The sequence below is a fragment of the Battus philenor genome, unplaced genomic scaffold (genome assembly GCF_028537555.1).
Source record: "Battus philenor isolate CCGP_79_NKW_IND1 unplaced genomic scaffold, ilBatPhil1.0.hap1 SCAF_3, whole genome shotgun sequence".
NCBI classification, from domain to species: Eukaryota; Metazoa; Arthropoda; class Insecta; order Lepidoptera; family Papilionidae; genus Battus; species Battus philenor.
Genome location: NW_027181693.1, coordinates 7,811,678 through 7,838,453, shown reverse-complemented (window position 1 = coordinate 7,838,453; position 26,776 = coordinate 7,811,678). Strand labels below are relative to the sequence as shown.

The following is a 26,776-nucleotide window of genomic DNA, read 5'->3' as shown; positions in this document are numbered from 1 at the left end:
ACAATCATACTGCAACCCATTTCTTCGCAAGCAGCTGCAGTCGGTATATAAAATTCCTCCCCGCAACTCCCGACTTTGGCAGCCTTTTAAAGGTGTGCAGGATCTCATGGTGCCTATTATTTTCTGTAAATGAACAAGTTTAGATGCTGGATAAATAATTAAACATTTGTAAACCAATAATGCATAATATTAATGTTTAAAAAAATGCCTAATTCATTGTTGTCGATACAGATACAGGCTGTAATAAAAGAGTAAGTGAAATTCGAAATTAATATACACACCTCTTACAAATGATATTTTACATAATTTTGGCATAAAAAACTTCGTTTTAAAAAAAAACTACATTGAATAGAGCCGGTAGACGTAGTAAGGTGGGTGGGACGCGGGCAGCGAAAGACTGCTCATTGAGGCGCTCTTTGCAGCTTTTGCGCTTTTGCATGCAATGATTTATTTGTCACCCATAATGTACCGTCAGGTTTTTAAACTTTATTGGCGTGTTTTAAAAGCGTCAGTGACAAAACACTAGCATGACGAAGAGTCTCTGTAATTCCTCTTATATACGAGGCAAGAAAATATCACGAACAAACATTCATGAGTATGACTACAACTAATAAGAATATTTCTCATTCGCTCAAAGTATATTCTTCCATAGATATCTTTGGGAGAGGCCTATGACTTGTGTTGAAATGTATTTTTCTTATTTACGACGATGCAAGTTATTGTTATGGGATATCATCAGCTTCAGTACCTAATACGTTTAATTAACCAAATAAAAAATAGCAAAACATTTTAACTTACCTTCACGCAAAATTTTGGCAAAATTGGTAATGTTTTATATTTTTTAACCTTTCATATTAATATAACACTTGAATTAATTAATGTATTTTACTTATATACATTTCTAGATGGCGCCTTGAGTTCTATTTACAAAAATTTTGTAAAATCTGTGTACATTAGGATACTAAGATGACATTGATTTAAATAAATGTAAAAAAAAATAAGATTATGAAAAAATCATGTTCAGAGATCAACGACTGGAAAAGCTTCGCATCAATATTATTTTGGAAAAATAAAATGTTATTCAAATATTAAAAAAAATTATTACTTTCAAAATTAATATCTAATGTAAGCACAAAAAAATTCTTTACAAAAAATATTCTTTTACCTCCTACTTACTAATCTTAATAAAACACAGTCGACTAGCGTTTTTTTAAACGCTTTAATATTAACTTCTGGCAGCAGCCTTTAAAAAGAAAGAGTAATAATTTTATTTTTGACTTTGGAATTCTTTTTCACATCGTCTATGGTATATAAACGCAAGATGCACATGATTTCTTCAGTACACAATCAAATCTTCTGCGGAATAGTATATAAAAAGCATAAAACAAAAAAAGCTATTTTGTTTCAATTCATATATTTTAATAGTTTATCAGTAATAGTTTTAAACGTTCTCCGTTTCTTCATCTATTTGACGTCAAGTCAATTTAAACAATTGTTTTTAGGTCTCGTACTCCTTGCCCAATTTATCAAAATGTTAGTATTTCGTTTGTTTCGTGTACTATTGACAACGTGCTACGTGCTACCTGGGAAGTGTTGTTCGAATAATTGCTTTTCTTCTTCCAGGTGTGGACCTTGCGGAGGATGCTGTGGAGGATGCTGTGGTGGGCCCTGCTGCCCCTGCATCACTATCTACACCTGCTGTACCAAGATATGTTAAGATAACATGTCTCGGCCGGGAAGCCTAAAAAGGCTTAAGCTGGCCAACTCCTACATTTACACAATATTCGGTGCTGTTACGTGAAATAAATGTATTAAGAGTAACTTGCTTTTCTGTTCCTCAACCTTAACCTTTACTTCACATCCTCATACCCGACTCGCACTAACAAATACGTGCATAAAAACACAGTCGTCAGTAAGTCACTCCTCTTATTCTACACTAGAACATTCAATGTAGGATTAGTCACTCACTCTTACTCTACACTAGAACATTCAATGCAGGATTACCTCCTCTCAATCCTCTCAATCCTACTAAATATTACCAGTCCAAATATAATTAATGAGAATTAGAACATTTCCGATAGTATAAATGAACAAGAATCGTAGAAATCTGGAAAAACAAATTCTTTGGCTGAAATAGTTCGTTGTTTGCCTTTTCGTTATGTTTGCCTAAGTCCGGTAACAGAAATGAATACTTAGACATACAGACATTTTTTTAGCCAAAATTCAACTAGGTGTATAGAAAAATCTGGCCAAAACGCTATTTATCAAAACCAAAACGTTTTGAGGCATGTATTAAAATAGTTTTCAACAGTAACACTCCTCGACTTTTATACAATTCAAGTAATAATATTAATTTCAAATTTATCAGACAACTCGAACAAATACATTTATTCTCAATTAATGTATAAAACCTAATACCATAGTATGCTTACTTTTCTTAAGGTACTTGTGTTGCAAATACATTGAAATTTTATACATTAATAGATTCATCACTTATTTCGTAATCGTTTACGGTGGGCCTTAATACCCTAGAAGTAGAGTAAGAAAGTATTGAAAAAAAAAACTCCCATTGGTACTATTGGCAAGATAAATCGGCAAAACTTGGAATGAAACTAGGAATAGATGAAATATTTAAAAGTGAAATTCTTAATATCCAAGTTACAATAACCCTAAAAATATCCCGACAATGGCATGCTACATATGCAAAACTTGTCAGTTATATAGCCATAATATATATATACATTTAAAAGCTCCTTTGGGATGCTTCATTTCAGAAGGGCTGCATCAATTTATATAGAATAAAAGTATGCCAAAACAAAATTCTTGATGCTAAAGAAATTCTGACTAGCGATACAAAATAAGTTGTGTGTATAAATTATAGCTAGCTAAGTATAATATAAAACGTTCATATATTTTGCTTTTCTTGTTGTGGCTGCAATTTCTTAAAAATATATAGGATAAATTAATAAAAAATGATGTAAATTCTTGCTGATATGTGACAATTGAAATGACATATTATTTTTTTCACGAGGTTGATCCTTGGACGGAAAACGTCAATTTGATATTTTTAATTAAAAAATTCAGCCTCTAGGAAAAATATTGAAAATGTCATGACAGCCTTTACTAAACTCTCAAAACACTTTTTAATATTATTTATAATAAAAATCGGCAAAAAAACTTTTAAGTTAAACGGTTTTTTAAACGGTTTTATTTAATACCCATATTGTGGTGGTTGTGGAAAAATATGTACCTAGTCTGCCATATTGGAACGGCGTCCATCTTGAATATTAAATTTTGACATAATCATCGTGTTTTACTAGTGTAGCCCTTTCATTTGATACCCATATTGAGGGGGTTAAGGAAATATGTAATCCGCCATTTTGTATCGGCGGCCATCTTAGATTTATAATGTTATTGATTTTATTATATTATATTGTCATTTAAATTAAATGTGTGTACCAAATTTCCGATCAATCTGACAACGGGAAGGTGCTTAAATTTCAGTTTCTAATTTTAACCCAAATAAATAAACAAATAAATTCCGTACGGGTCGAACTAAATAAAACCGTTTAAAAATATATTACTTATCGATAATAATTTATTCGTATTTAAAAAGACATCATTTCGGATAAAGTTACAATTTAACTGAAATAAATAACCTAAATAATTTTTTTTAAGAAATAGTCTTCTTGCTCCACATACTGGCTGTTTACGTATTCTTTCAAAAAATAAAACTGTATTAGACATAAATCAAATACATTTATGATTAAAAGTACCATAAAAATTATTTTTCTTTAAATAATATTTTAAATTCAAAATTGCAAAGTAAATAAATCGTCATGTGTAGTCCAGTATTAAATTTACCAAGTTACAAGGAACCACCAGAGTTTATACCATGTTATCCCGTACAGGTACAGTTGTATACTTTTTTTGGAATATATATACATATAGATTTCTAACATATCTTTCTGCAAAGGAGTTGAGGGGGCGTTCATTAAGTTTTGGAGTGGGCTAGGGACAGCTAATTATTTCAGTATTTATTTTGTTTAGAAAATTAATCCACAAAAAAAATGGTTATTAGGCGATGCTACTCTGGAAACATCACTCTGGTCAAATAGTTAAATTTAAATTACTTTCTAGAGTTAATGGATAATTTTTTGATGAGTAAGATGGTAATTTTTGACAACAGGGATGAGCAACATGCGACCCGCAGGCCGCTTGCAATCCTTTTCTTAAGCTTATACGGCCTGCCAAGCACTTCGAAAATTTATTTTATCGACTATATCCCAATAATACATTGTTATAAAATTAATCATAGTAAAATGGCAGTACATACTATACCGAAACTATTTGTTTGTGACAAGTTACTTAGCGACTTGTTCAAACATGTAATATGAAAGCGACGCGTCTGCGCGATTATTTTGTATTGCATTTGTATTTTTTTTCATTAACTTTAGATTTCTTATCGTAATGTTTATTACGAATAAATTTTGTAGGTTATTTATACGTGTTACTTTATGTGCGGCCCGCCAAACAAATTTAAATTTAAAATTGGCGCGTTTATTAAAAACGTTGCGCACCCCTAGTTTGTAATATATATAAAAAAACAGTTAAAAATATTAAGTGATAAAGCAACTTCGAAAAACGTTATCACTGTGAAGAACTTCATCATTTAGCTCAAGCAGATTTTGCACTTGTACTGTTCATAACCATTGATCAATACGTATAAACTGTTGAATTTAATGCAATATTAAAATAACGTTTTAATCGCAATTACGTTCGATTACAAGTCAAATTGTATGGCGTGCAAATTTTAACTTTTTGAAAATGTAGCCTTATTCACATAGGTCATAATTATGTATTATCGTAACCACAAGTTCCATTTTTTCGCAATCGAAATGACTTTTCAACACTGACATAAAAATTTCCGGGCTAAAGTAAATTTTCGTGGCCCTTTAATAATATATTCTTGTTATTATCAAATCGAAACAGATACTAAATATCTAACCGAATAAACTTTAAGTTATACCATTCAAACAGGAAACATCTTTTAAATATGTGTATGTCTGTGAAGGTGCCACCCCAAATCCTTTAGAATAACTAAGATTATATTTTCTTATAAAACCTGACGAAATACGGGCAAAGAATAATTCTGATTAGAATTTTATTTTCTTATCCAAAGGGCCTACGCTGTCTACCATGTGGCATGGACCCGGTGACAGTGCGACGTCCTCTTATTGTGCACGATAGCACGTTCGACTATAGACCAACTAGTTGGCCTGGGATGTTACTCAATAATCAAGATAAGAAAGTGCGGTATCAACTGATTAATTACGAGCGACCTGTGCGTATTTGCTTACTATTTGACACAGTAGAATCATATGCTGTATTTAAACTAGGTGTATTAAATTATGTACACAATTATTTTAATTTTGACATATATTTCAGGTTACGTCCCATTACCCTTCGTGTGCACCTTCCTATGTATAAAAAAATATCAAGTAAGCCTTTTTATATCATTAATATAGTTTTTATGTAGTTTTCAGAACAATAGAGAATTTAGTTTTTATACGTGTATGTGTTTTTCAATTTATTTTAAGTCATTATCATTGCAGTTGTAGGACAGTCCAAGAATAACTTGTTTCAGTGCCGCTTAAACGTATCCGAAAAATCCGGTCAGAAAAATTTTATAGTAAATTATAACATATTTTTTATTATTGTTATTCATAAATAGATATGCGAATAAAAATAATTTTGTTATTTAACATTAAAAACTTCTTGGAGAGACTTGTCAAATTTTGAAAAAGAAAGTTTAATATATGTCACATTGCATTAATCAAATGAAATTCTCGGTTTTCGGAAAAACTAAATTCTCAAGTTGACTTTTTTATTGATTCCAATATCTTTTAGAAATTAAAAGTCCATATCGAAAATGTGCGATCGAATGAGCGTTATTGGTCAATTACAAACAATCATCTCGACAATACAGTAAGTTCATATATCTCCAATACAATTTTACATTTTGTAAGCAATGCATTGTTCCCTTATTTCTTTTATGTTTTTAGATTATATTTAACAAGACTAGGTTAATGTAGGTATTTAATACCTTATTTTAATAAAATAAAACTGTATTTTTGGATTGCTGGATTTTATTAACAAGAAAATTTTAATTTTAGGGGTGGTTGTTCTGGTTGTCCTGCAAGATGCTGCAAGCCGTGTGCACCGCCATGCTGCAGCAGTGGCTCACTCGTGACAGTTTACAGTCAAGTAGCACATATTCAGTGAATCCACAAACCGGTATTTTAGCGCTTCTGCGGATTAAAAGATTTTGCTTTTTAAATAAACAGTTCGGTGTAGTAAATAAATTACTTATTCCAATTTTCGATTTTAAAATATAGAAAGTATGCAATGCTTCAGCAGTCTCTGTCCACTGCTGGGATATAGGTCTCCTCAGAGATTTCTTACAGGATCGGTAGGAAGCAGACTGCATCTAGCTCATTTCGACGACCATCGATGAAAATCATAAATTTATTTATGGAACTATAACGGGATGAATTAATTAGAAAAAAAATGTTATTTCTATTTATCAGAGTTCACAAGCAGTTATTTTTTTACTAAACGAATGTGTATAGTTGTCTTCATATTTTTATATCGAAATTGCAACATTTTTTTTCTAATTTGACCGTTGCTATGTTACACGATACATACTTTATTTTAATTTTGGCTTCGGCTCTTTAAACTGCTTTCTGCGTTTTTTAACTGTATTAATTCAAATTTAATGCAAATTATTATTTCTAAATTGCTTAATTTCTTTTTTTAGTAACCGTATATTATTTGAAAGACATATAGACCAATAACCATATTTTTACAGACGCTGTATTAGCTGTGGGCCAGCCGCCTCAACCAATAGCAGCATTTGATAAAGCGACCATCGCAGTCAACCCACATGGAGTGTCGTGCTGTAATCATTAATAATTACTAAATAATAAATTTGTAATATTATACGAGTATATTTGGCTGTCCAATGTGTAATGTAATACCTGTGTTTTGTGATAAATTAATGATGTTTTACTTTGTTTTATTTCAAAATTCTCTTCATAATAATTCATTCTGCGGAATAGCTGGTTGTGAACCAAGGAAAAATTTATAGTTGCTATTAATTGGTATAACACTATTTTGGTGATTAATTACTTTACTGAGATTTGAGACGAATTAATTCTTATTACTATGTGTAATTTTACATATTTTACTTGAATGTATAAATATATTTAAAACGTGTCCTAAAATATAAATTCGAAGACCTTATATAGATATATTTGGTCAACGATTTGCATCTGTCCAAAAAGTAAGTTATTTTAAAAATAAATTGGTACTAATATATCAATTGTGTAAAAGTTGATCGGCTATCATTACTGTATATAAAAAGTAAATGCGCCGAAATAGGAAATTTAAAAATATCGTTTTGAAAACCACGTTACATTTATCAACATAGCTCTGATTATGACCAAACCGAGATAAACATGAAATTAGACTAAAAAAAACTAGTAAATGAATGAGATACTGTGTACCCAAAACATCGAAAAGCTGTTGATTCATGCAATAGTTGTGTTATTAACTTGATTAAAAACTTACAAGTTCTCCATAGTCGACGCTTTACCTACATAGAAATAAAATATTTCAAGTTAAAATTTGTTAAAAAAATTATATTCGATTAGGTTCCGTCTAAATTTGTTCATTTCTGGTACTGGACTATTAAAGTGACGATAACACAAGAACTTTACTGTTTGCATCCAATGAGGTGAAAAATATTAGCGAATATGACGACTATTTCAGTCATGGAACATTTGGTACTATTTCAGAAACATACTATTCAATGTGATCTGGGAGAGTTCTGAAGGGATAAAAATGGAGAATCTAATGTCAGGTTTAAATTTTCAAACTGAAATAACGCGTAGTTTTAATAAAAGCATTGAACCAGAGAACAGAAATGCGGATATTATTTTTTAAAAAGCATGTCACCCAAATGGTTTTCGTAGAGATGCACACACCTCGAATTGGAGTCTTGTATTCTGCACTGTGTGCCGCAGAAATCTAGGCTCAATTTAGCAGATTAGCTGGCGAATATTTTTTATTATAAATTGAATAGAATTCGGTGACTTTTAATTGCAACTAATAAATTTTCACGGAAAACTTCTCGTGAGAACCTCGTCGCTCTGAAAATGGGATTTACCGGGAGAAAACGCTCCGGTAGTGTCTGAAAAAAGTTTTTACATGAAACAAAGTCACTTTCTTTCAATTCTTGAACAATCGAAAATTTCAAAAGGATAGAACTTAAGATCGTTTTTGGAAATTTCATGCTTAATCGCTCTGAGAAGTCCGAGTGAGGCTGCTCTTTTCCGTATAGGAAATCGTATATTTTTATCTCAGTATTTACGTCTCTAGTAATGATAAGATGTAATAAAGGAATGTGTACTATAGTGCTACCAAAACCACTTAAAAACACCTTAGGTATGCGCGTGGCGAAACGGGGAAGCGCATCGGCAACGAGTTCACTGTGAACGCTCGCGGCGTGCTTATGCCATGTTTTCCTCGGTTCTCACCCCGCCGTTTTCCTAAGGCGCGGTACAGCGATTTGGGTAGCAATACATTACAATAAATAATATATTTAATAATACAATAACATACATTTTTTGTAACATTTCCACGATTTATCGATGATTCGTGATATAGTATAATAGATTATGAACAAAACATTCTTATTCACAGCTTCCTAGTCAATATTCCTTCATAGGTAAGAGAAAGTTTTAAATTATTGATAAAATAGCACTGTCAAAATAATGCAAAAGAAATTGTATGCAAGTGAAAGTCTTACTTAACCCTTCTAGTTATATGTAGACCCAAAGACTTGCCTAAAGACACAAGATTGGCCGTCGCCAAACAAGCAGTTTTTTTGATCGGGAAGCGTCAAAAGCATCCTGACCCTGCAAGTAAGCATTTTTCTTATAGAAAAACTCAACTTTTATAAGTAAACCCGTCGGAAATTTATTATTTATAATAAATAGGTAAACACAGATCTCTAGCATATTAGGTACTTAAACTTTTCTATAAATGTTTTTAATTTAATAGCACACATTAAACTAGAATTCCACTAAACGTGAGATAGTGTTATTTATGAAATGCCCATATCCCATACAATTCACAAATGTCTGATTGCTTATTATTTTGATTCCATCTTCTAGAGAAATCCCAAGCTTGGCAAAGAGGATCAGGGTGGCAGACCAGCTTTCAGTATCGTCAAACATTATTACTGATGACATACTTGACTTAGTTCACTTGTTCATTGAAAAAAGTATAAGATGAAAGGAAAAACGGTTGTGGATCAATGAATTGAATATTTTGTTATAAACTTCTCTGTGTAAATCAAAAACCTTTATTAACCTTATCTAGAATCTTCTCTCCATAAAAATACTAAAACGGTAGTGAGAGAAATATAGTGAAATTGGTCACATACTTCACGGTTTCAAAATGTTTTCTAACGCCAATTATATAAATTGTACAAATAAAATCTCTACCTATTCTTTACTCAATAATTTTTTAAATTTATGTTATTGGAATAGATCAAATTGCAGTGCCTAACCAACTAGATTGAAAAACAAATTGTAACTAAAAATCGAGTTGGGCTTTTCATGGTTATAAATAGTGGTAAACAACAACCATCCTCTCATTTGGTCAAACACAACCGTTGCATTTTTTTCTAAATTACCAGTGTGTTTAGTTACACGACAGTTCAAGACAATGGGAAGTTGCGGAACAACCAACGTGCCAGCGGCGTGCCTATCAATTCCCAATACTTGCGGGCCACAAGGACCCTATGTGTGTCAAAGTAACGTTCCTCCAACTCAAAGGTGTTACACCTTGAACCCTTGTATCAATATTTACAGTTGTCATACACAGATTATGTAAGGCAATAAATGAGATAGATATGAAAATGAAGAAAGAAGATGCTGTAAAATAAACTGTAATTGAAATAATTTTCAATAAGATTTTTTGAGAAATATCGGATTTTATTTGTGAATACCCCCTAGTCTTTAAAAGTTTATTTAATTACAAGGTAAGCTTTAAACTTTAGCTTGACTCATCTTATACAATTTTGAGAAAGCCGTAAAAGAAAATCGATTCCGGATAACAGAACCCGATATATGACAAATTTGACGATGTTTTGAAATACACTTTTCATTTCCAAAATCAACAAAATCAAAGCTTTTACTATATTAAGAAGATTAAGGATCAATAAGTACACCAATAATTACAACCCAACGTTTATTTTGGACATACATATATGCATTAACGTAAATATCGAAAGGGTTGCTTTATTTTATTATTTGACATCACAGTTTATTTCATACAATACACAATTCCGATAACTAATATGAACGTCGCTACTTCAAAGGAACATTCACTGCATACACACATCCTGCCTGTGGTCCCTGGAAAAAATAATAATAATTCTATAAGTATTTGTTTAAAGAGAAAGTAGTTAAAAATCATTTCCCCTTCTTACGACAATAACTTATTTTGACTGTACATGCAAGTGGTTGCCGTTTCCTGACAACTTGACGTGTTTCGCGCTGCCGTTTCTACGCATAATTTCATTAACATCAATTTCTCTCTAATTCAATCCATAACATTCTTGATAACTTTACCATGCAAAAAATAAACTTTCTGGCCAAATTTTATGCAAAAGAACTTCAGATTGAAAATAAGCTTTTTTTATGAACGCCAATCAATCAACTTTCGTTGGAGACAGAATTTCGTAAAATCTGTTTTTAACTAACCTCTACTCCACGAAAGGAGTATTTCTCATACATGTTTATGTAGATATATGATATACTAGTAAGTATTAATGAACAGTGTGTGACTAACCTGCTTAACATAGTTCGAGACTGAATAGCGTACGTTGGGATTAGCACGTGCAAAGCAGTTTGCGGGCAGACCAGATGGCCGATTCTGGAAAACGCTATCATGTACGATCAACGGCCTTCTCCGTGTGACTGGATCCAGTTCACAATCAGGGCAGCAACTGCGGCACACAGGCAAGGACGGGTATGGACACGGTGGAGCCCGTGGGCAAATTGGTCGCTGTTTGGGGATTATGGCTGGTGGACATTGCGGGTTACAACAGGGTAAAACCGGTTGATAACAAGGCGTGGGGTCTGGGCATGGACGTACCTATAAAGAAATTATTTTTTATTAAAAAACTTTTTAGTGACGAGATCGATCGATGTTTATTTGATACTAAATGTCAATATTCAACTATTACAAAGTGATGATATACGGGATTTTGTAGTACAATATTCTGCACGAGCAGACAAAAGATGTGCGCAGTTTCTCATATGTTTATCTGCAATTTAAGCTGTAATGATTATATTACTTAAACGTATCGATTATTTATTCATGTAAACTTATTGTATCCGTTGCTGAAGGTCTAAGTTAAATAAAATAGTAAAATTAAAAGGACTTACCGGCGGTGGATCGCAAGGTTCGGGCGGCGGGCAGCACGGTAACACTGGCGGACAACAAACTGGCTTTGGCGGAGGAAACGGTGGTGGATCGCATGGTGGTGCTCTACGTGGTTTGCAGCAAGGCAATACTGGTACTATCGGTGGCACTATATCAGGTAAGATAGGACATGGACATGGCCGATAGACTGGTTGACATATACAGGGTGGACAGGGTGTACATGGAGTGGGTGGTGGGCAGCAGGGTTGGCAACATGCTGGAGGAGGCGGACATGTATAACGACACAATCCAGTTCCGCAGGGTAGTATAGCAGGGCATGTCGGACAGAAGCAAGTTGAACACATTTCGTAGTTTACAATACAGACCCTATTTTAAATTTTACTTAACACTAGCTTTTTGCAATTTTTACTTACAATTTTCTGAACAAGTTTTCCTAAAAAAATTTTATGGATACTGATTTTTCAATTTACACTGTCATAACTTGTTTTAATTTTATTAAGTCATAAATTTTCTTTCAAGAAGGTTGAGGTTTTTAGTAACTTTAGACAAGTTTTAGCGGTCTGGTTGAAAATAATTTTAATGACTATTCTGATAAAAAAAATATTGTATTATTTATTTTGACACCGCTAAGTTGGAAACTAATTTTATAAATTTTTAAAAAAATTGTAAAAACGAAATAAAATGAGTGCACCTTTTTACAGTTTTGATCCTTGCGTTTGCACAGGACTTCCTTGCGGTGCTTGCTATCCATATTCAACAAAACCCTGTGCGGCTTCTTCTAACGATCTTAGTGTCTGTTCTGTTTGCCCAGGAGGTGGATGTTCACCCTGTCCAGCACCAGTGAGGCCATGCCCAGCTCCGTGCCCTGCTCCGCCAGTTCTACCTTGCTTACCGCCATGTCCGCCCTGTGACAAGGTACTTTTTTCTTATCTTATACATATAAGAGATTTACATCTATAAACCGAATCATCACAATATCTCTGGAATCAATAAGCTCAGAGACTTCAACTTTCGTAGGAATATTCCTCTTGCCGAGCAGAGCTCAACTAAGAATTTATCTATTTCTTTCCATAGGGGTTAAGGGAGCGTCTATTAAAAATGTATACTATGGCACCCCTATTGGTATATATCATTTGCACAGAAAATTTTTCAACTTGATTATAATTATCAATAATTAATTTTATGAATTTAATGCCGCCAAAAGACAATGCTGGGGCATTATTAATAAGAAATTATGAGAAGCGGGCAGGGAATAGCTAATTACTAAATATAGTATACCACTAGTGAAAAAAAACTAGTTATCAATAGGTTTTACTTACATCATATTTCTACAAAATAGGCTATAATAAATGTAACTAATTAATTTTTAATTTTCAACTTCAAAGCCTGCAAGCAAAGTACCAACACCTAGGCGTATATGTGACACCGTAGCAATTCCATGCTGCCGGCCAAACCGTTGCATACCCTGCCCATGCTACTGTTGCACAGAACCTGCCATTTGTTCCCCAAAACGCTGCAGTTACCCTGGAGTTCCAGTTTGCAGTGGATCCTGTGGACCTTGTATGCCAGTTTGGTAAAAAAATGTAAAATGAAAAGTTTTTTTTTATACGCTTCACAACTTCGATGTTTTTGAAATAAATGTTTCACAAAAAGCGCAAATTCTTTTAATGATTTATGTTTATTTTAAGTATATAGAATATATAAAGCATTGACAATTTCCTCGGGTAATGTTTGATTAAGTTTATGCGATAACATTCCATATGTAATCTTGCAAATAAAAATAATGGTTCATAAAGGACTTAGAACATTTAATATATATACGTAAGACAGTCATAGTACTAAGTATATACGTACATCCGGAACCGAATCCTTTATTCCAAAGAGGTTAGCGGAGAACAAGATTTAAGCCAATAAATTTTAATTTATTCTAGTCCATTTAAAAATCATAAGCTACAGATATTTCATAAATATGTATTTTAACGTAACAAAAATTAAATTATGTGCTCTAACTTTAAGAGTGGTAATACTTATTGTATTCGTTTAAGAAATGCAACAAGACTTGGACTCTTGTTATTGATACTCAAAATAATAAATTCATGTAGCCAAATGAACGAAACCTTCGAGAAAACATTGATGTATTGACGAAATAACTAGTGACAATTTATCACCGTGCCACTGATTGCATCTTAACCTATAAATTTATCTGTCGTAACTACAATGAAATCAATTTATGAATCATTCCAAAACTCGACAGGAATATAGGTTTAAAATGTTCACTTCTGATGTTTACTTTCGTAATACAATATAATAATTCTCAAACTATGAAGTTTCCAGCGTATACAGAGATTAACTGTAAAATAATCAGTTCGTAAAGACAAAATATATTTAAATGTAATTACTCTAAAGAATTGTTTATAACATTCTTTGATAAAAGTTATTTTCTCAATTACTTAAATTAAGTTGGACTACATTTCTTTTACTATAAGAGTTTATTCCAAACCAAACTTTTTAGATTAGTTATAAGAAACTCAATTCTGTCAACACATCTAAAAAGTTTGTTTAATTAAAAAATTTTCTTTTATTCTTTTTATATCCTGTCTAAACAGACATTAAAATTCTTGTAGGAATTTTTTTCGTATAAAATATTAAAATAAATTAAAAATAGTGAAACTGTTTTAAAATAGATAAAATACATAAAAATAGTAAAATACGTTTAAATATTAGATATTTGGGTAAGTTTACTTTTTTTTATTTCTATTATTGACGTTCGGTGATATTTTGTGCATAGATTGATAACAATATTTTTATAAGTTAGTTATATGTTTGGTTCCTAAGTATCCATACTTCTAATATTGTGAGGTGCGAATTAAGCATTTTGCTTGACGCACTCGCGACACATTAAGAAATTCTAAAGCTAGTGAAAATATCTCATGCCTCCTTATCTAGCCTCATGCAAAATGTAATCTTAGTAACTTAACTTTAGATTGACTATTTAAATTTGTGACCAAGTGGATTATAACTTCTTCATCATCATTTTCGGCTGAGGAGGTCCATTTATCGGCCCACGGTCTCCATTTCAATACCTTAAGAATCTAGCAGTTACAATTATTGTGGTTAATCAATATTTGGGATAGTCAAAGTCGTCATACATGGGATGTAAATTTTAGATTCCAGTTAGTTCACAGTGGCAATCAGTTCTGCGCGCAATATGGTCTGCCCATGCCAGTTCAAATTTCCGATCTGGTTTGGATTCTGGTTGCTTTAGTTCTTCATTACTGTTAGCGATCTCGTAGCAAAATACCGAGAATAATTCTCTCCACGGCTCGATTATACACCCTGTATGAGTGAAAATAATCACTCGCTAACAATATTGTTGTCATTTTACATGATAAAACATTAAAAAAAATTGTCACAAACACACAATGTCTGCAAGAAATACATGAATCGCTTGCTTGAATAGTTTTCTTATGAGTCGTAACAATACATTCTTTATTATTAGTACTCAAAACTTTCTGGTATTAAAAATACAATTTCATATGCACCATAAGTTATTCTTTTAATATGACGACAATTTTACTATTCTTCTCTTTAAATTGAATTTGAGTTACCATTACACTTTGTCGAAAGAAATGGACGCCTAAGAAGTATTATCTAAAACAAGCTGTAAAGAATACTATCACTATGATAAAAATATCTGCTTTGTTACCAGATTTTATTCTGCTGTCATGTCAGTACTTCCACGAGGATTTGAGAGTTTCCGGCCATGCCCTAGGTACGGGTATGTACGGGGAGAAGCCAGCATCTACTATAAAAGGCCCCGTTGCGGTCAGCCACGACCTCAACCATTCCAGAAAGAGGTAGCTCCATACAATGGCGGTCCGAGTAATGCTCCGTGTGACAGGTATAACGTGATACATCAGATAAGTGCTAGTCAAATGCAGTAACTAAGTAAAAGCAATTTGTTATAATTTTAACCGCAGGACGTCCACTGCGCCATAGGATACCCGCGTAGATTTCCAATAGGACCATGGAAGCGTCGCATGTAGCGTCTTTCGACAACCTTAACAGGATAGTCGTCTATTCATTTTCTGCAGTACACAACCCACCAGCACGTTCTACAACGAGCTTGCCAATCTCCGCTCTAGTACCTGAAGGCCCGAGAAGCTATGTGTTCGTATTATTAGGCATGCCAAGTACCAAGATACGTTGGTTACTTTTGTCCGTCTACAGATTTCCTCATTTCTGATTGCATTTCATAGCGAAATCAGACCTTGCCAATGAAACCCGAAGTGTGTGTCTTAAAGAAACCAAAAATCCATTCAATCATTATAAATAAAAAATGTTAGAGAAAGAAATTAAAAACCTATTATAAGAGGGAACGCTTTTATTTAAAGACACATTCAAGTAGCCTTGGTGTACGTGCACTCTATAAAATTTTATAGTGCAGTTTACAATCTTCATGCAATGCATGTTTGTTAATAATTTACCTTGTTTTCCTCACCTAAATTCCTACCAATTTTAATGTTAATTTTCCCTGTACATGTAAAATTCATATACAAATAAGTGATGTAACCTTATTCAGTTTATAACAGTTTAAAAAATCGAAATAAAAACATGATATTTGTTCTTGATTTAAAGAAAATTCAAATATTTTCGACAGAACTAGCGGTAATCTGTACGATTATTATTGCCTGAAACCAATTTAATGGCAGTTAGATAGGTCAAGTCATATTTGAAATAGTTCAATCGACGGTTGGTGCCATAAAATAACTATTTTTTTTCCAAGTAGTTATAAAAACAATTTTATGATAATATTAAACCTCGATTCTCTACATTCGATATTTAAGTATTGTGTTATATTCTCTTCTACAGTGCATATATAAATTGAGATTGCCCTCACTATTGCTCCACAGTTATTTCACGTCTCTATTACGCGATTAGAGACACAAAAATGTAAAGTAAACGTAATTTTGTAATAAACAACGCAAACTAAATTTTTTCAGACCGTGCTGTTATGACTACCCATGTAAAGCAGATTGCTTCAACCACGGTGCATGTACAAGACCCAGCGGTAGATATGCTCGTACTGTTTGGTATCCCGGTGAATGCTGCCCCGCTGTGCCGCCCTGTCAAGCCTTCACCTGCCCCAATCCACCTTATCATCCATGCTGTTACCAAACTTGTAACAAGCTCGTCTAAACAACTTAGAAAGAGATGTTTATTAAATACCTCTATACAAAATAATTCAATCATTACATTTTGTAAATTTGATGACATAAACTTATATACATTTTTATTCATTTGTACCACATCTCAATACTGTGTTTCGTTAAATTTGAATTATTTATTCAAGATATACGACTCTACCGCATATAAATCTTTCAAATTAAATGATTTATCAATTGTATATTTGTTTTGTTATTGATGATTTGTTTAAAAATGTTTGCTGGAAAATGTTCAACCTTCAAATCACCCGAGAGTAAGCTCTGAACATAAAGTAGTGTTTTGTGCATCAACAGACTATTCTGGCAAGTGTATAATTCTCCGCCTACGCGACTAGTGTTTCCGCAAGCAGATTTTGCGCGCTTTTTCTTACCAGTTGGCTTCGCGCGGGCACACGCTTTTGGCCACCGCTCGCTTCTGTTGTGATTCGCATAAACTGTCTACGGTTGCGCATCGTCATTTTAATTTTGAAACGATTCGAATCACTAGTGAATTATTAAAAACTGATGTTTGACCGAAGATGTCTTATTTCTTCGCTTACTTATTTGTAATATTATTCGGTAAGTTTTATTCATTAATTGTAAATCGTAATTCTTTAAAAATTACTTATCCTTAGTAATGGACAAACTATTTTAAACTAAGTTTAGCTTAACCGCGGATAAATATTATTCAGAGAATAATAACAATTTTTAAAAATGCTTTGTAGATGAGATATATCACATGGCAGAAATTAGTGAAATAGCTATAATTTTGAAATTGTCAAAAGGACAAACATGCATCACCGGGACAAAGACCATTTTCTTTTAGTAAAAGAATGTGCGTTTTCTTAACGCTTTGAATTTTTTTTAGAAACTTTTAAAGTAAAATTTCAGAAATTTCCCTTCCCTTTAAAAATATATCCAAACACGTGCCATCTCTTTATAATATTAATACAGCTATTGAAGTCGAAGAAATCTTTTATTTTTTAACCCAAGTAAAACTAAAGTTCTTCTTATAAAACACCTAATTTCTAAATCACTTTTTCACCTAATTTCCTTATTTCTGTAGATGTAGCGTCTAAATTTATCACATTTATTAGCTTAAATAATACAAAGAAATATTATTGGTTAGTGTATTTTAATTTCAAAATTAAAGTTTAAAAAAAATGGTAGTTACACTTCATAAAAAGTTCTTGATTTTATTGTTTACTCAAAAATAAATTGAGTATAACCTCAAACATTTTAAAAATAAAAAAGAGAAATTATTTATATTTGTCATAATATAAATGCCTGAAAACTAGAAAAATCTAATTGAATTTATATTGCATGTGTAATAAACATAGGCTTCTTTTAAATTTTAATGTAGAAGTTGTTTTTTCTCAACGCCGACTGTCAAAAATACATATTTAAATACAACGAACAGTGCGACACAAAAATGCATAATATGCTACAATGCTTATATTTTCATGTTAAAAGCAAAATGAGCATGTGATTATCATACAAACAAGAAATATAATTTCTATCCCTACGAAAACTGAACAAAGGTCGGTAATAATAGTGTCTTATCACGTGACAAAACAAAACGATGAGTCGTTGTAACTGAGTTTATACGAAAATTAATACTAAAATGATTAAGAATACAACACTGTACCCATTCTACAATGAGTTCAACATCACTGTTATTTAAAACTAATGATATCACTTTGAGATACTTGAAGTATAACGTCACTTAATGCGTCTCAGTAATCCTTTGTATGATTATTCCTAATGCAATGGAAATCGGCACGTTTGAAATCAATAACGCGTCATAAAACATGGCTGGTTTAATATACATAATGCAGAAGTTACAGCGAGTATACGATACTACATCTAACTATAATACATCTAACAGATAACTACATCTAAAATATCCAATTATTAAAGATTGAATTAAAAGGTTCTAAATTTGCATAAAATTTTGTTTTTCGTATTGTCGCTTTATAAACAAATTGATGTTATGCTCATAAATAAATTAATTAATATACAATGAAAGAATGCCCAATAATTTTCAGAACCAATAAATCTAAAATATTGGAATATTTATACGAGTTACTTTTCATATATTATGGTGGCAATTGTTATTGATGTGTCTTTTAATTTATAAGACAGATTTTAAAAACCGTACCCCTCAGTGTTTTAATGATTTTTGTTATCCAGAATCTTATCATTATCTTCATATCCACTGATAGAGTTCCACTGCAAGGCACTGTACTCCCCGAAAAATTGCTACGATGACCGGTCTTGCGAAGATTTTTAAGCAACATTTAAATCTTTAATTAGGACAATGACTAGTTCCATAATTGATATAAAATTATCCTTGTAGTTTTTGTCATAGTTTTTTTTTTAATTTTACTAATATTCAAGCAGATCTTATCAAGTTTAATCCGGTATTCATGATTATTGCTAAGTGTGCCACAGAACCGAATTTTTCTTTTCAATATTTTATGTACGATCAAAATTAAGTACGCTGATTGTTTTCAACCTTCTAGTTAGTGGAGGTAACAAATAATTATGACCCCCAACTGCAAAAAAATTATCTTTTAATTCTATTGCTAAAGTGTAACAAATAAAGTATCTCTATTCATCTAACAAAGCTTAAGGAAATCGGGTCGTTTGAGCAATTTTAGTTTAAGTAATCTAATAAGTCCAATAACTATATAGTTTCTTCTGTAATCACAATTAAATATCATACTTAAATGCTATACCTTAGACAATTCGCTTTGTTGTCGATCCAGGTCTGTACATGCAAAAAAAACAGCGAATAAACTGCAATATACGTTACTCTTTAAAACTTCTATTATTTATATTTAAATGTGTTTTTCTTTCTCGTATTACACAGATGTGTGTATATTATATCAATGTTTTTAATGCCCTTTCAATATTTTTTATATTTATCAACTCTATTTCATAACTCTCTCTCAAAACTATTATTGTACAATATCAATTTCATTTTCGTTTCGTTTTCACCTTAAATAGTTTTTCACCGTAAATTTTTAATCGTATCTATTTACCCGTGATTACTGTAAATGCAAATTTGTTGTTGTTTGTTCTCTGAATGATTTACCTTTTGTGTTTGTTTTGCAAATTGTTGTCTAGGTTTACATTCACATGTCAGACAAAAGAGCTATAGAAGACGGTTGTCGTTTCAACCCATATACGGTCATTGCAAGGCATAGGCCTCCTTCAAAGATATCTATACCACAATAGCCACGCTTAGCAGGCGGATTGACGATCAGAGTGAGGTGTTATGGTACGCAGGGCACGCTGCTGCCTATTCTCTGGTATCCTGTTTGAAAGCAGTAGCAATCTTATATAAGCACAAAGTGTGATAAATATATATAAATAAAATTGAATCCTGGGAATCGAACCCGACCGTAACATGAGATTGTAAATCCTCTACCGCTGAGTTACCACTGCTCGAAGACAGTATCCATTAAATATATGTTAAATAAATAGCATATCTTAAAATCAATCTTTAAACACAAGATATAGATGAGAGCTATCTGAATAAATAATCTAAGTATAATGTTGAAGAAAACTGTCTACGAATTTACTTGTTTTATTTTTGTCCATCAAGGTTGGCTGATAGATAATTTCATAAGGCGTTATCTCCGACTGTTATTTACCAACATACAAAGGAAGTGTAAATTAATAATTGTTCAAATAAAATATTTTAGATTACAGACCTTCTTTGTGACTAAAAATAAATAAAGCACTAACTAACATAAATAGATCGATGGAGGAATTAAATAAATTTCTTTTATTATTTATTTCGATAGAACTAGATAGATATAAAGGTTTTTTACGCTTATGATGCATACTTTTAGTTTATACAACTAAAGAAACGATAAGAGTTATACAACAAATATATTTTGGCACATCTATTCACCTTGAAATCGAAATATTTGCAAACAAAACTTGTGACTTCGGTCCTGTGGAATTGTAAGCTCATTTTTCATTATTGACATTGCTTTGTATTACGCAAATAGAAAACGTATAGATTCGAAACCTAATAATAGCAGCTTAGCTTAGCTGCATTCATAAAAAAAACGTTTTATCTCCTCAAGTTTTTATATTTCATACATTTTGGATAACGGCCAATCTCTCTGTACGCCTTGTGGTTACTGCACATAAAAAGATTTTTGAATGTGTCGATAAATATTAATCACAAAACATAAAAATTGGCATCAAAATTCAAAGCTAATAACCACAGAGCGATATCCATTGATCAAAGAGATACTAACAAAATTTTGATGAATAGAGTAAAATTGGTTTATTTTCACTAGTGACGTCATCTTTGCTGTAAAAATATTAAAAATAAGTATACACAAAGTTGTTTATAAAACAAATCATTAAAATAAAAACATTACCGTGAGCAAATTAGCCGACTAATCATAAGAGCAACGATATTAGTAAAGCTACAGATCAGAATTTGTATCATTTATTTGTTTATTTAATATTCTTTATTGTACACGCTAGAAAATATATACAAAGTTTCATAATAATAAAGGAAAAAGTACAATAGGCGGTCTTATCACACGAGGCAGTCTCTTTCAGACAATTATAAAATAAAATTATTTTATTATTTTTTATTGGATAAAATAATTTAATTGATAATTATGAAATTAATGAATATCAGTTTCTTGATTATTAATTAATTTAATGTAATAAATAAAACCTGACACTAACTATTTATCAAAATAAGTAAAATAAATTTACGTCCGTTTTACTTATTTTATTATTATTAGTCTAAATCTAATCTTTTTATTAGTCTAAAATGTTGAATATACATTTCTTCTTTTGGAAAAAATCTTATATTTGCAAGTAAATAACTAAAAATTGTAAATACATTTCAGTAATTTAAAATAATAATTTTAACTGTTAAGCTTCAAAATTGATGCAATACAAAATAGTGACAAATGTACTACAAGTACAATATTTATCACATCTAGTGTTTCTGTGTTGTCTTTTAGTAGGAAGTAGCACAGCTTCATTAAAAAATTTTTAACAATCATGAAAAAACAACAACATCAAAAAAGAAGAAATTTTTTACCATTAGTAAGTTTTAAAATCAAATTAAAAGTAATACAATAGCTAGCAAAAACAAGTAAAGTCTACACGATACGATATTATTCTTGTCAGATGAGTGTATAAAAATTTTCTCAAAAATTACTTATTATATAATACATATTACATAATATTATATAATATATATAATATAATAAGTATGCAAAAAAGGTATTTTATAATACTCTTATTACTCTTTACTTTAAAGAAAAAACAGTTTAGTGTGAGAAATACTGTAGCAAATTAAAACAAATTAAAAATGTTGAACGTTAGATACGTCTATGAGACATTCAATATATTTCTCAGCTGCATGGATCTCGCGAGACAGCGACGACATCCTGAAGCAATGAGAATTTGTCACTAGTTGCCGTATCCGACCGATACACGATCAGCAACTAAAACAAAAGAGAACAATAACAATACCACTTTGTTGTTATTTTAGTATATAACAATATGTTCTGTTGTTGTAGGAAGTAACGGAGCGCATCAAACAAACATCAACACCAACAGGTTAGTGGGTGACGCATAGCTAGGTGCAAGTGCGCTATGCAAAGTTTATTCCTAAACAACATCATTTATAATCATAAAGAGCTAGGTACATGTATATTAATTATAATTTAAGTAGTATAACCTCTTTGTGTATTACGGCTTCGTCGTAATTTGGGCTCGCAGATCCGATATCAATACAGATATTAAATAAAATGTTTAATTTCTTTAATATTTTTCTCGAAGAATCCTTTAAAAGAATTGTTTACCTACGTTCGTTCCCTTGAAGTTGGCTCTTTTGGCACTTTTCTAAAAGATCCTTACTGAATCGTATCAATAAATAAATGACGACTGTATGAATGAAAATTGAACAGATAATAGATAAAAAGGACTAAAAATCAATATAGCAACCAGTCACGTACACATTACGTGTGATAGGAGAAGAGTCCTCGTTAAAAATCGTAGAATCATTTAATTTTATTTGTAGAATTATTTTCAATTTAATCGTTTATTTTGTAATTAAACTGTGTAAATTTTATAATAATTCAATTTAGTTGAGTGCCATCCTTACAATTCCTGTTTTGATTATTGAAAGCTATGAATTTATTTGAATGTCTTATTTACAATAGCAAGCAACTGACTTTAAAATAGCACATCCTACGTCATTCTTATGCCTACGGTACTTACATATTTCAAAGTCTGGACGTAGGTAATTTATTTGCTTTTATATCGTGAATACTAACAGCTGCTCCAGATGTTTTCATATGCAAAGTAACCTATTTTACTTGATAACATTGCGGACGTTTGGAAAAATCAGGATAATTAATGACTGTCGAAACGTGTACCAAAAACGGTCTTAGCAATTAATTTTTCCTTATATATATCTGATTAAAAATATTAAGTGATGAAATATTATTACTCCATAGACGTGAGATGTAGGTAAGGTTTATTTGAATTGCAGCGATAAATTATTTTTGTTTCGTTACTACTCAAACACTAGGCATATACTAATGAATTTCTAAAGAGGGAAGTAGCAGATTATGATGCAAATAATTTGTCTGCGATAAAGAACTCACAGGCATGTCGCTCCTCATAACGTAGATTATTAAGCAATTAATACATTTCGCCTCGGAGGTTTTAAAAAGACATCTAATAATACTATTGTTGTTATATTTTACAGTCTAAACGAAGCCAACGAATCTTCATACACTGGACGATCAGAGAATCACGTCCGTTCATTTTTAGATTCGAATCTATATAGGAGCAATGATTATGATGATTATAGCAGTGGGGTCGCCGAACCGCGCACGCCAATGCACATTCCGTATCCCGGACCGTCGTATACCGATGCGAAAACGCCGATCAAGATCTACGAACCACGAGAAGACCCCCGTCTTTACTACCAATCTGATGAATATCTTAAGGAAGTTATTGGAAAAAGTATAAATTATGAGGTAACTAATATTTACCCAGGAAGAGAAGTCATAAGAATTGGTGAAAAAGGTTTAACAAAAACAATACCTGCTCATCGCCTGAAAAGTAGAGATGACCATCGAAATGATTTCGCAGGTATCAAGCTATAGAATATTATAATGTTACATAATTTACTAAATTTAGAAAAAATATAATTATTATTTTTTCAGGAAACAAACACTGTATAAAATGCCCACGAGATAGAACAGTAATAGCTAAAGCAGGCTATGATCGCGTCGCTCTACAAAGCCCTCGCTTGCTCACATGTTCGGGACGTAAAGCACCAAAAAATATAAAATTCGCACATTACTTTGGTCCTAAATTTGGTTCATTACTTAAAGGCGGTACATATTCTATCATTGGCAGAATTATGAACAGGAATGAAGTGAGTCCGCTGTAATTTATATTTTAACTGTAATCCTACCTTTTTTTATTTAATAGAGTTGTCACATTTTGAATACGTTACTCCTATAAGTTAATAGAAACAAAATACTTTATCTTTATGAGTAAATCTTGATCAGCTGCCTTTAAAAACGAGAATGTCAAATTAATATTAAAATCACCCACGTTACTTCCTCCAAAACTATAATTGATGGTTAAGATTCATTCAGGGAAACTTCCATGTCTTGCACTGCGCATCCTCTGCGATATTGAATTGTTTTAATCTTCGTGCATCTCTGCTTTAATCGTCCTCCTGTAAATTTTTAAGATGTTTAAAAACGAATTTAAATTATAAAACTTGAAATAGATATTTATCAAGTGTTTTAAGTACATGCTTTCTTTTTTGTAGAATCTACAAATGTGTAAATTTAAAGTACACGTAGTTATACAAAGCTGTCATACGCCGCCATCACTAGTCGCACATTGTAAAGGTCTTAATCAACCCTGTACGTTTACTTGCCGCGACAGCAAAATGGAAATACACGGCGCAACTTCACTTACGTGCGGAGAAGATTTACAGTGGGATGACTATCTTCCGATATGTAAAGGTAGCTTTGTGATCAATTGTCGTTCATTTGGTAAAGAAAATTATTTATTTATTGAAATTAATGAATCAATTTTGCGTAAGTGTAATTTGCGTTCAAATGCGAATCACAGAGCCGAGATTTGAGCCGATAAATTAATAAGTTACAAAAAACATCCTGGAAGAGAAATAAACTAACATTTATATAACGTATGATGACTGACTATCCCAAATATTGAATAAGTACAATAATAATATCCGCTGAACCCTTATGGTTCTGAAGTGGAGACACGGAAGTGCATTCTGCTTAGTTCTAATATTTTATTTGTAGCTCGTAACTGGTGCATTACGCCGCCACCGCCTGACCACGGTCGGATTAGCTGCACTGGACAACCAGCAGGGAAATCACATGAAGGACTTGCGGAGGGATCTAGGTGTCGTGTACGTTGCGAAAAGGGTTGGCGTTCAAATCTTCGGCTCGTAGCTTTCTGTCGTCGAGGAAATTGGACACGTCCACTTGTGTGCGAATCGAAAAACTCCACGCGACATAATTTGTAAATAATAATAAAGGGAATCTGGCATGCAATTATATTTTAAAAAAAAGTATGCTATGTTTACCTTTACTTAATAATAAATATCTCTATTTACCTCTTATTAGTAATTAAACCAATTTAATTTGGTAGATTAAGTGTATAATTATAAAATAAAATAATAAAAATAAATTTAATTTATATATATATATATATATATATATATATACATATATATATAAATTAAATATAGGCTAATTGTTTAATCCTTATTAACGTTCATACATGTACAATGATAATCCATTTGCTGTGTTGTTTCGTACAATAAACAAAATAAAAAATTATTTAACCAAACGTTATGTAATGCATATTAACTTTAATATGCTTTATAAGGAGAAAATCATATAATGTTAAATACCTTATTTATTTAAGAATCACTAAACAATGTGTAATAAAATAAAGTACAAATAAATGTTTGGTTTTTATTTAATCATAATTGACAAGAATAGTATATCAAAATCGATAAACTTGTAGCTTTTTACAAAACCGTCTATGTAATAAAAACGTTAGGACAAAGTAGGAATGAAAAATCTTAATAAAATCTTTTAAATAGCGAAGCACGGGAGGCCGATTGGAAGTCCACGGAGCTCTTAGATCGCTTTGGCGGATGCTCCGTGGAGTAATTAGGCTCAAAGGTGAGAGTAGCTAGGCGAGGACTGTTACTCTTCGATAATAACTGTTTACCATTCCCACTCAGAGGAGCCAGAGAGGACCGCACCTCGATTTATTTAAAGAAATTCCAGCAACGCTTCTCTAAATTCAATGGTCAAAGTTTGGCGACTGTAATACTCAAACGTAAGTAGACTCCGAAGAGGCCGGTTGGTTTTCGAACAGTTGTGAAATGTTTTGAATGATGCCTATGATATTATAACTAGTGGCGTTAGGACACCAACAACCACAATAAATGCATTATTGATTAATGACAGGCACGAATTGAAAGAAAATCCCGTTCGCGTGCCAGAAATGTTAGCCCTTCAATTGCAGTTAAATTGAATTGCAATCAAAAGTTTTTTTTTTTCACTGTTACCTTTCTGATATTATTACCATGTTTGATATGTTGCTTGTAAACGATTAACGGTTATTGATAAAGTTACAACAGAAAAGACGAGCAGTATCTTGGGAACACAGCGTGGTCACTATTCTTTATTATTTTTTTTTAATTTAATAAGTAATTATTTAAAAAACAACTTTTATTTAAAAAATCTAGGAAGAACTTGATTAGAAATTGACTCTTTAATATTTGCTTGTGTACAAGCAACAAAAGTGGTTTACCAGCAGGATTCAATAATTTCTAGTAATTTAAGTTTTATCATAAACATCACCCAAAGCAGAATACTTGTTGTAAACTTGGAACATTTTTATAACACAATCTTTGTATAGTAACTCATTTTTCAGACAAGTTTTTAATTTACCAATTGTCTTCACTCCCTGAACAC

The 26,776-nt window shown here is 31.8% G+C and overlaps 2 protein-coding genes and 2 long non-coding RNA genes across 4 annotated transcripts; 3 read left to right on the top strand and 1 right to left on the bottom strand.

The window, feature by feature from the left end:
* The first annotated feature begins 5,873 nt into the window (after nucleotides 1–5,873).
* LOC137926490 (uncharacterized) lies at nucleotides 5,874–6,978 on the top strand. Its single transcript, XR_011107712.1, has 3 exons — nucleotides 5,874–5,988; nucleotides 6,177–6,297; nucleotides 6,872–6,978. It is a non-coding gene; the product is annotated as an uncharacterized lncRNA (long non-coding RNA).
* Nucleotides 6,979–9,736: 2,758 nt separating this feature from the next.
* LOC137927005 (uncharacterized) lies at nucleotides 9,737–12,419 on the top strand. Its single transcript, XR_011107724.1, has 3 exons — nucleotides 9,737–10,018; nucleotides 11,516–11,677; nucleotides 12,332–12,419. It is a non-coding gene; the product is annotated as an uncharacterized lncRNA (long non-coding RNA).
* On the bottom strand, nucleotides 10,388–11,864 carry LOC137927004 (keratin-associated protein 9-4-like). Its single transcript, XM_068770774.1, has 3 exons — nucleotides 11,523–11,864; nucleotides 10,924–11,229; nucleotides 10,388–10,487 (listed from the first exon to the last, which is right to left on the bottom strand). The coding sequence occupies exons 1-3, from the start codon at nucleotides 11,862–11,864 to the stop codon at nucleotides 10,440–10,442; spliced, it is 696 nt and encodes a 231-aa protein (XP_068626875.1). The 3' UTR covers nucleotides 10,388–10,439.
* Nucleotides 12,420–17,117: 4,698 nt separating the features above from the next.
* Nucleotides 17,118–25,656, top strand: LOC137926956 (E-selectin-like). Its single transcript, XM_068770706.1, has 6 exons — nucleotides 17,118–17,303; nucleotides 22,298–22,337; nucleotides 23,494–23,882; nucleotides 23,957–24,171; nucleotides 24,577–24,775; nucleotides 25,082–25,656. Exons 1-6 carry the CDS (start codon nucleotides 17,264–17,266, stop codon nucleotides 25,306–25,308), a joined length of 1,110 nt encoding a protein of 369 aa, XP_068626807.1. The 5' UTR covers nucleotides 17,118–17,263; the 3' UTR covers nucleotides 25,309–25,656.
* Nucleotides 25,657–26,776: the final 1,120 nt, after the last annotated feature.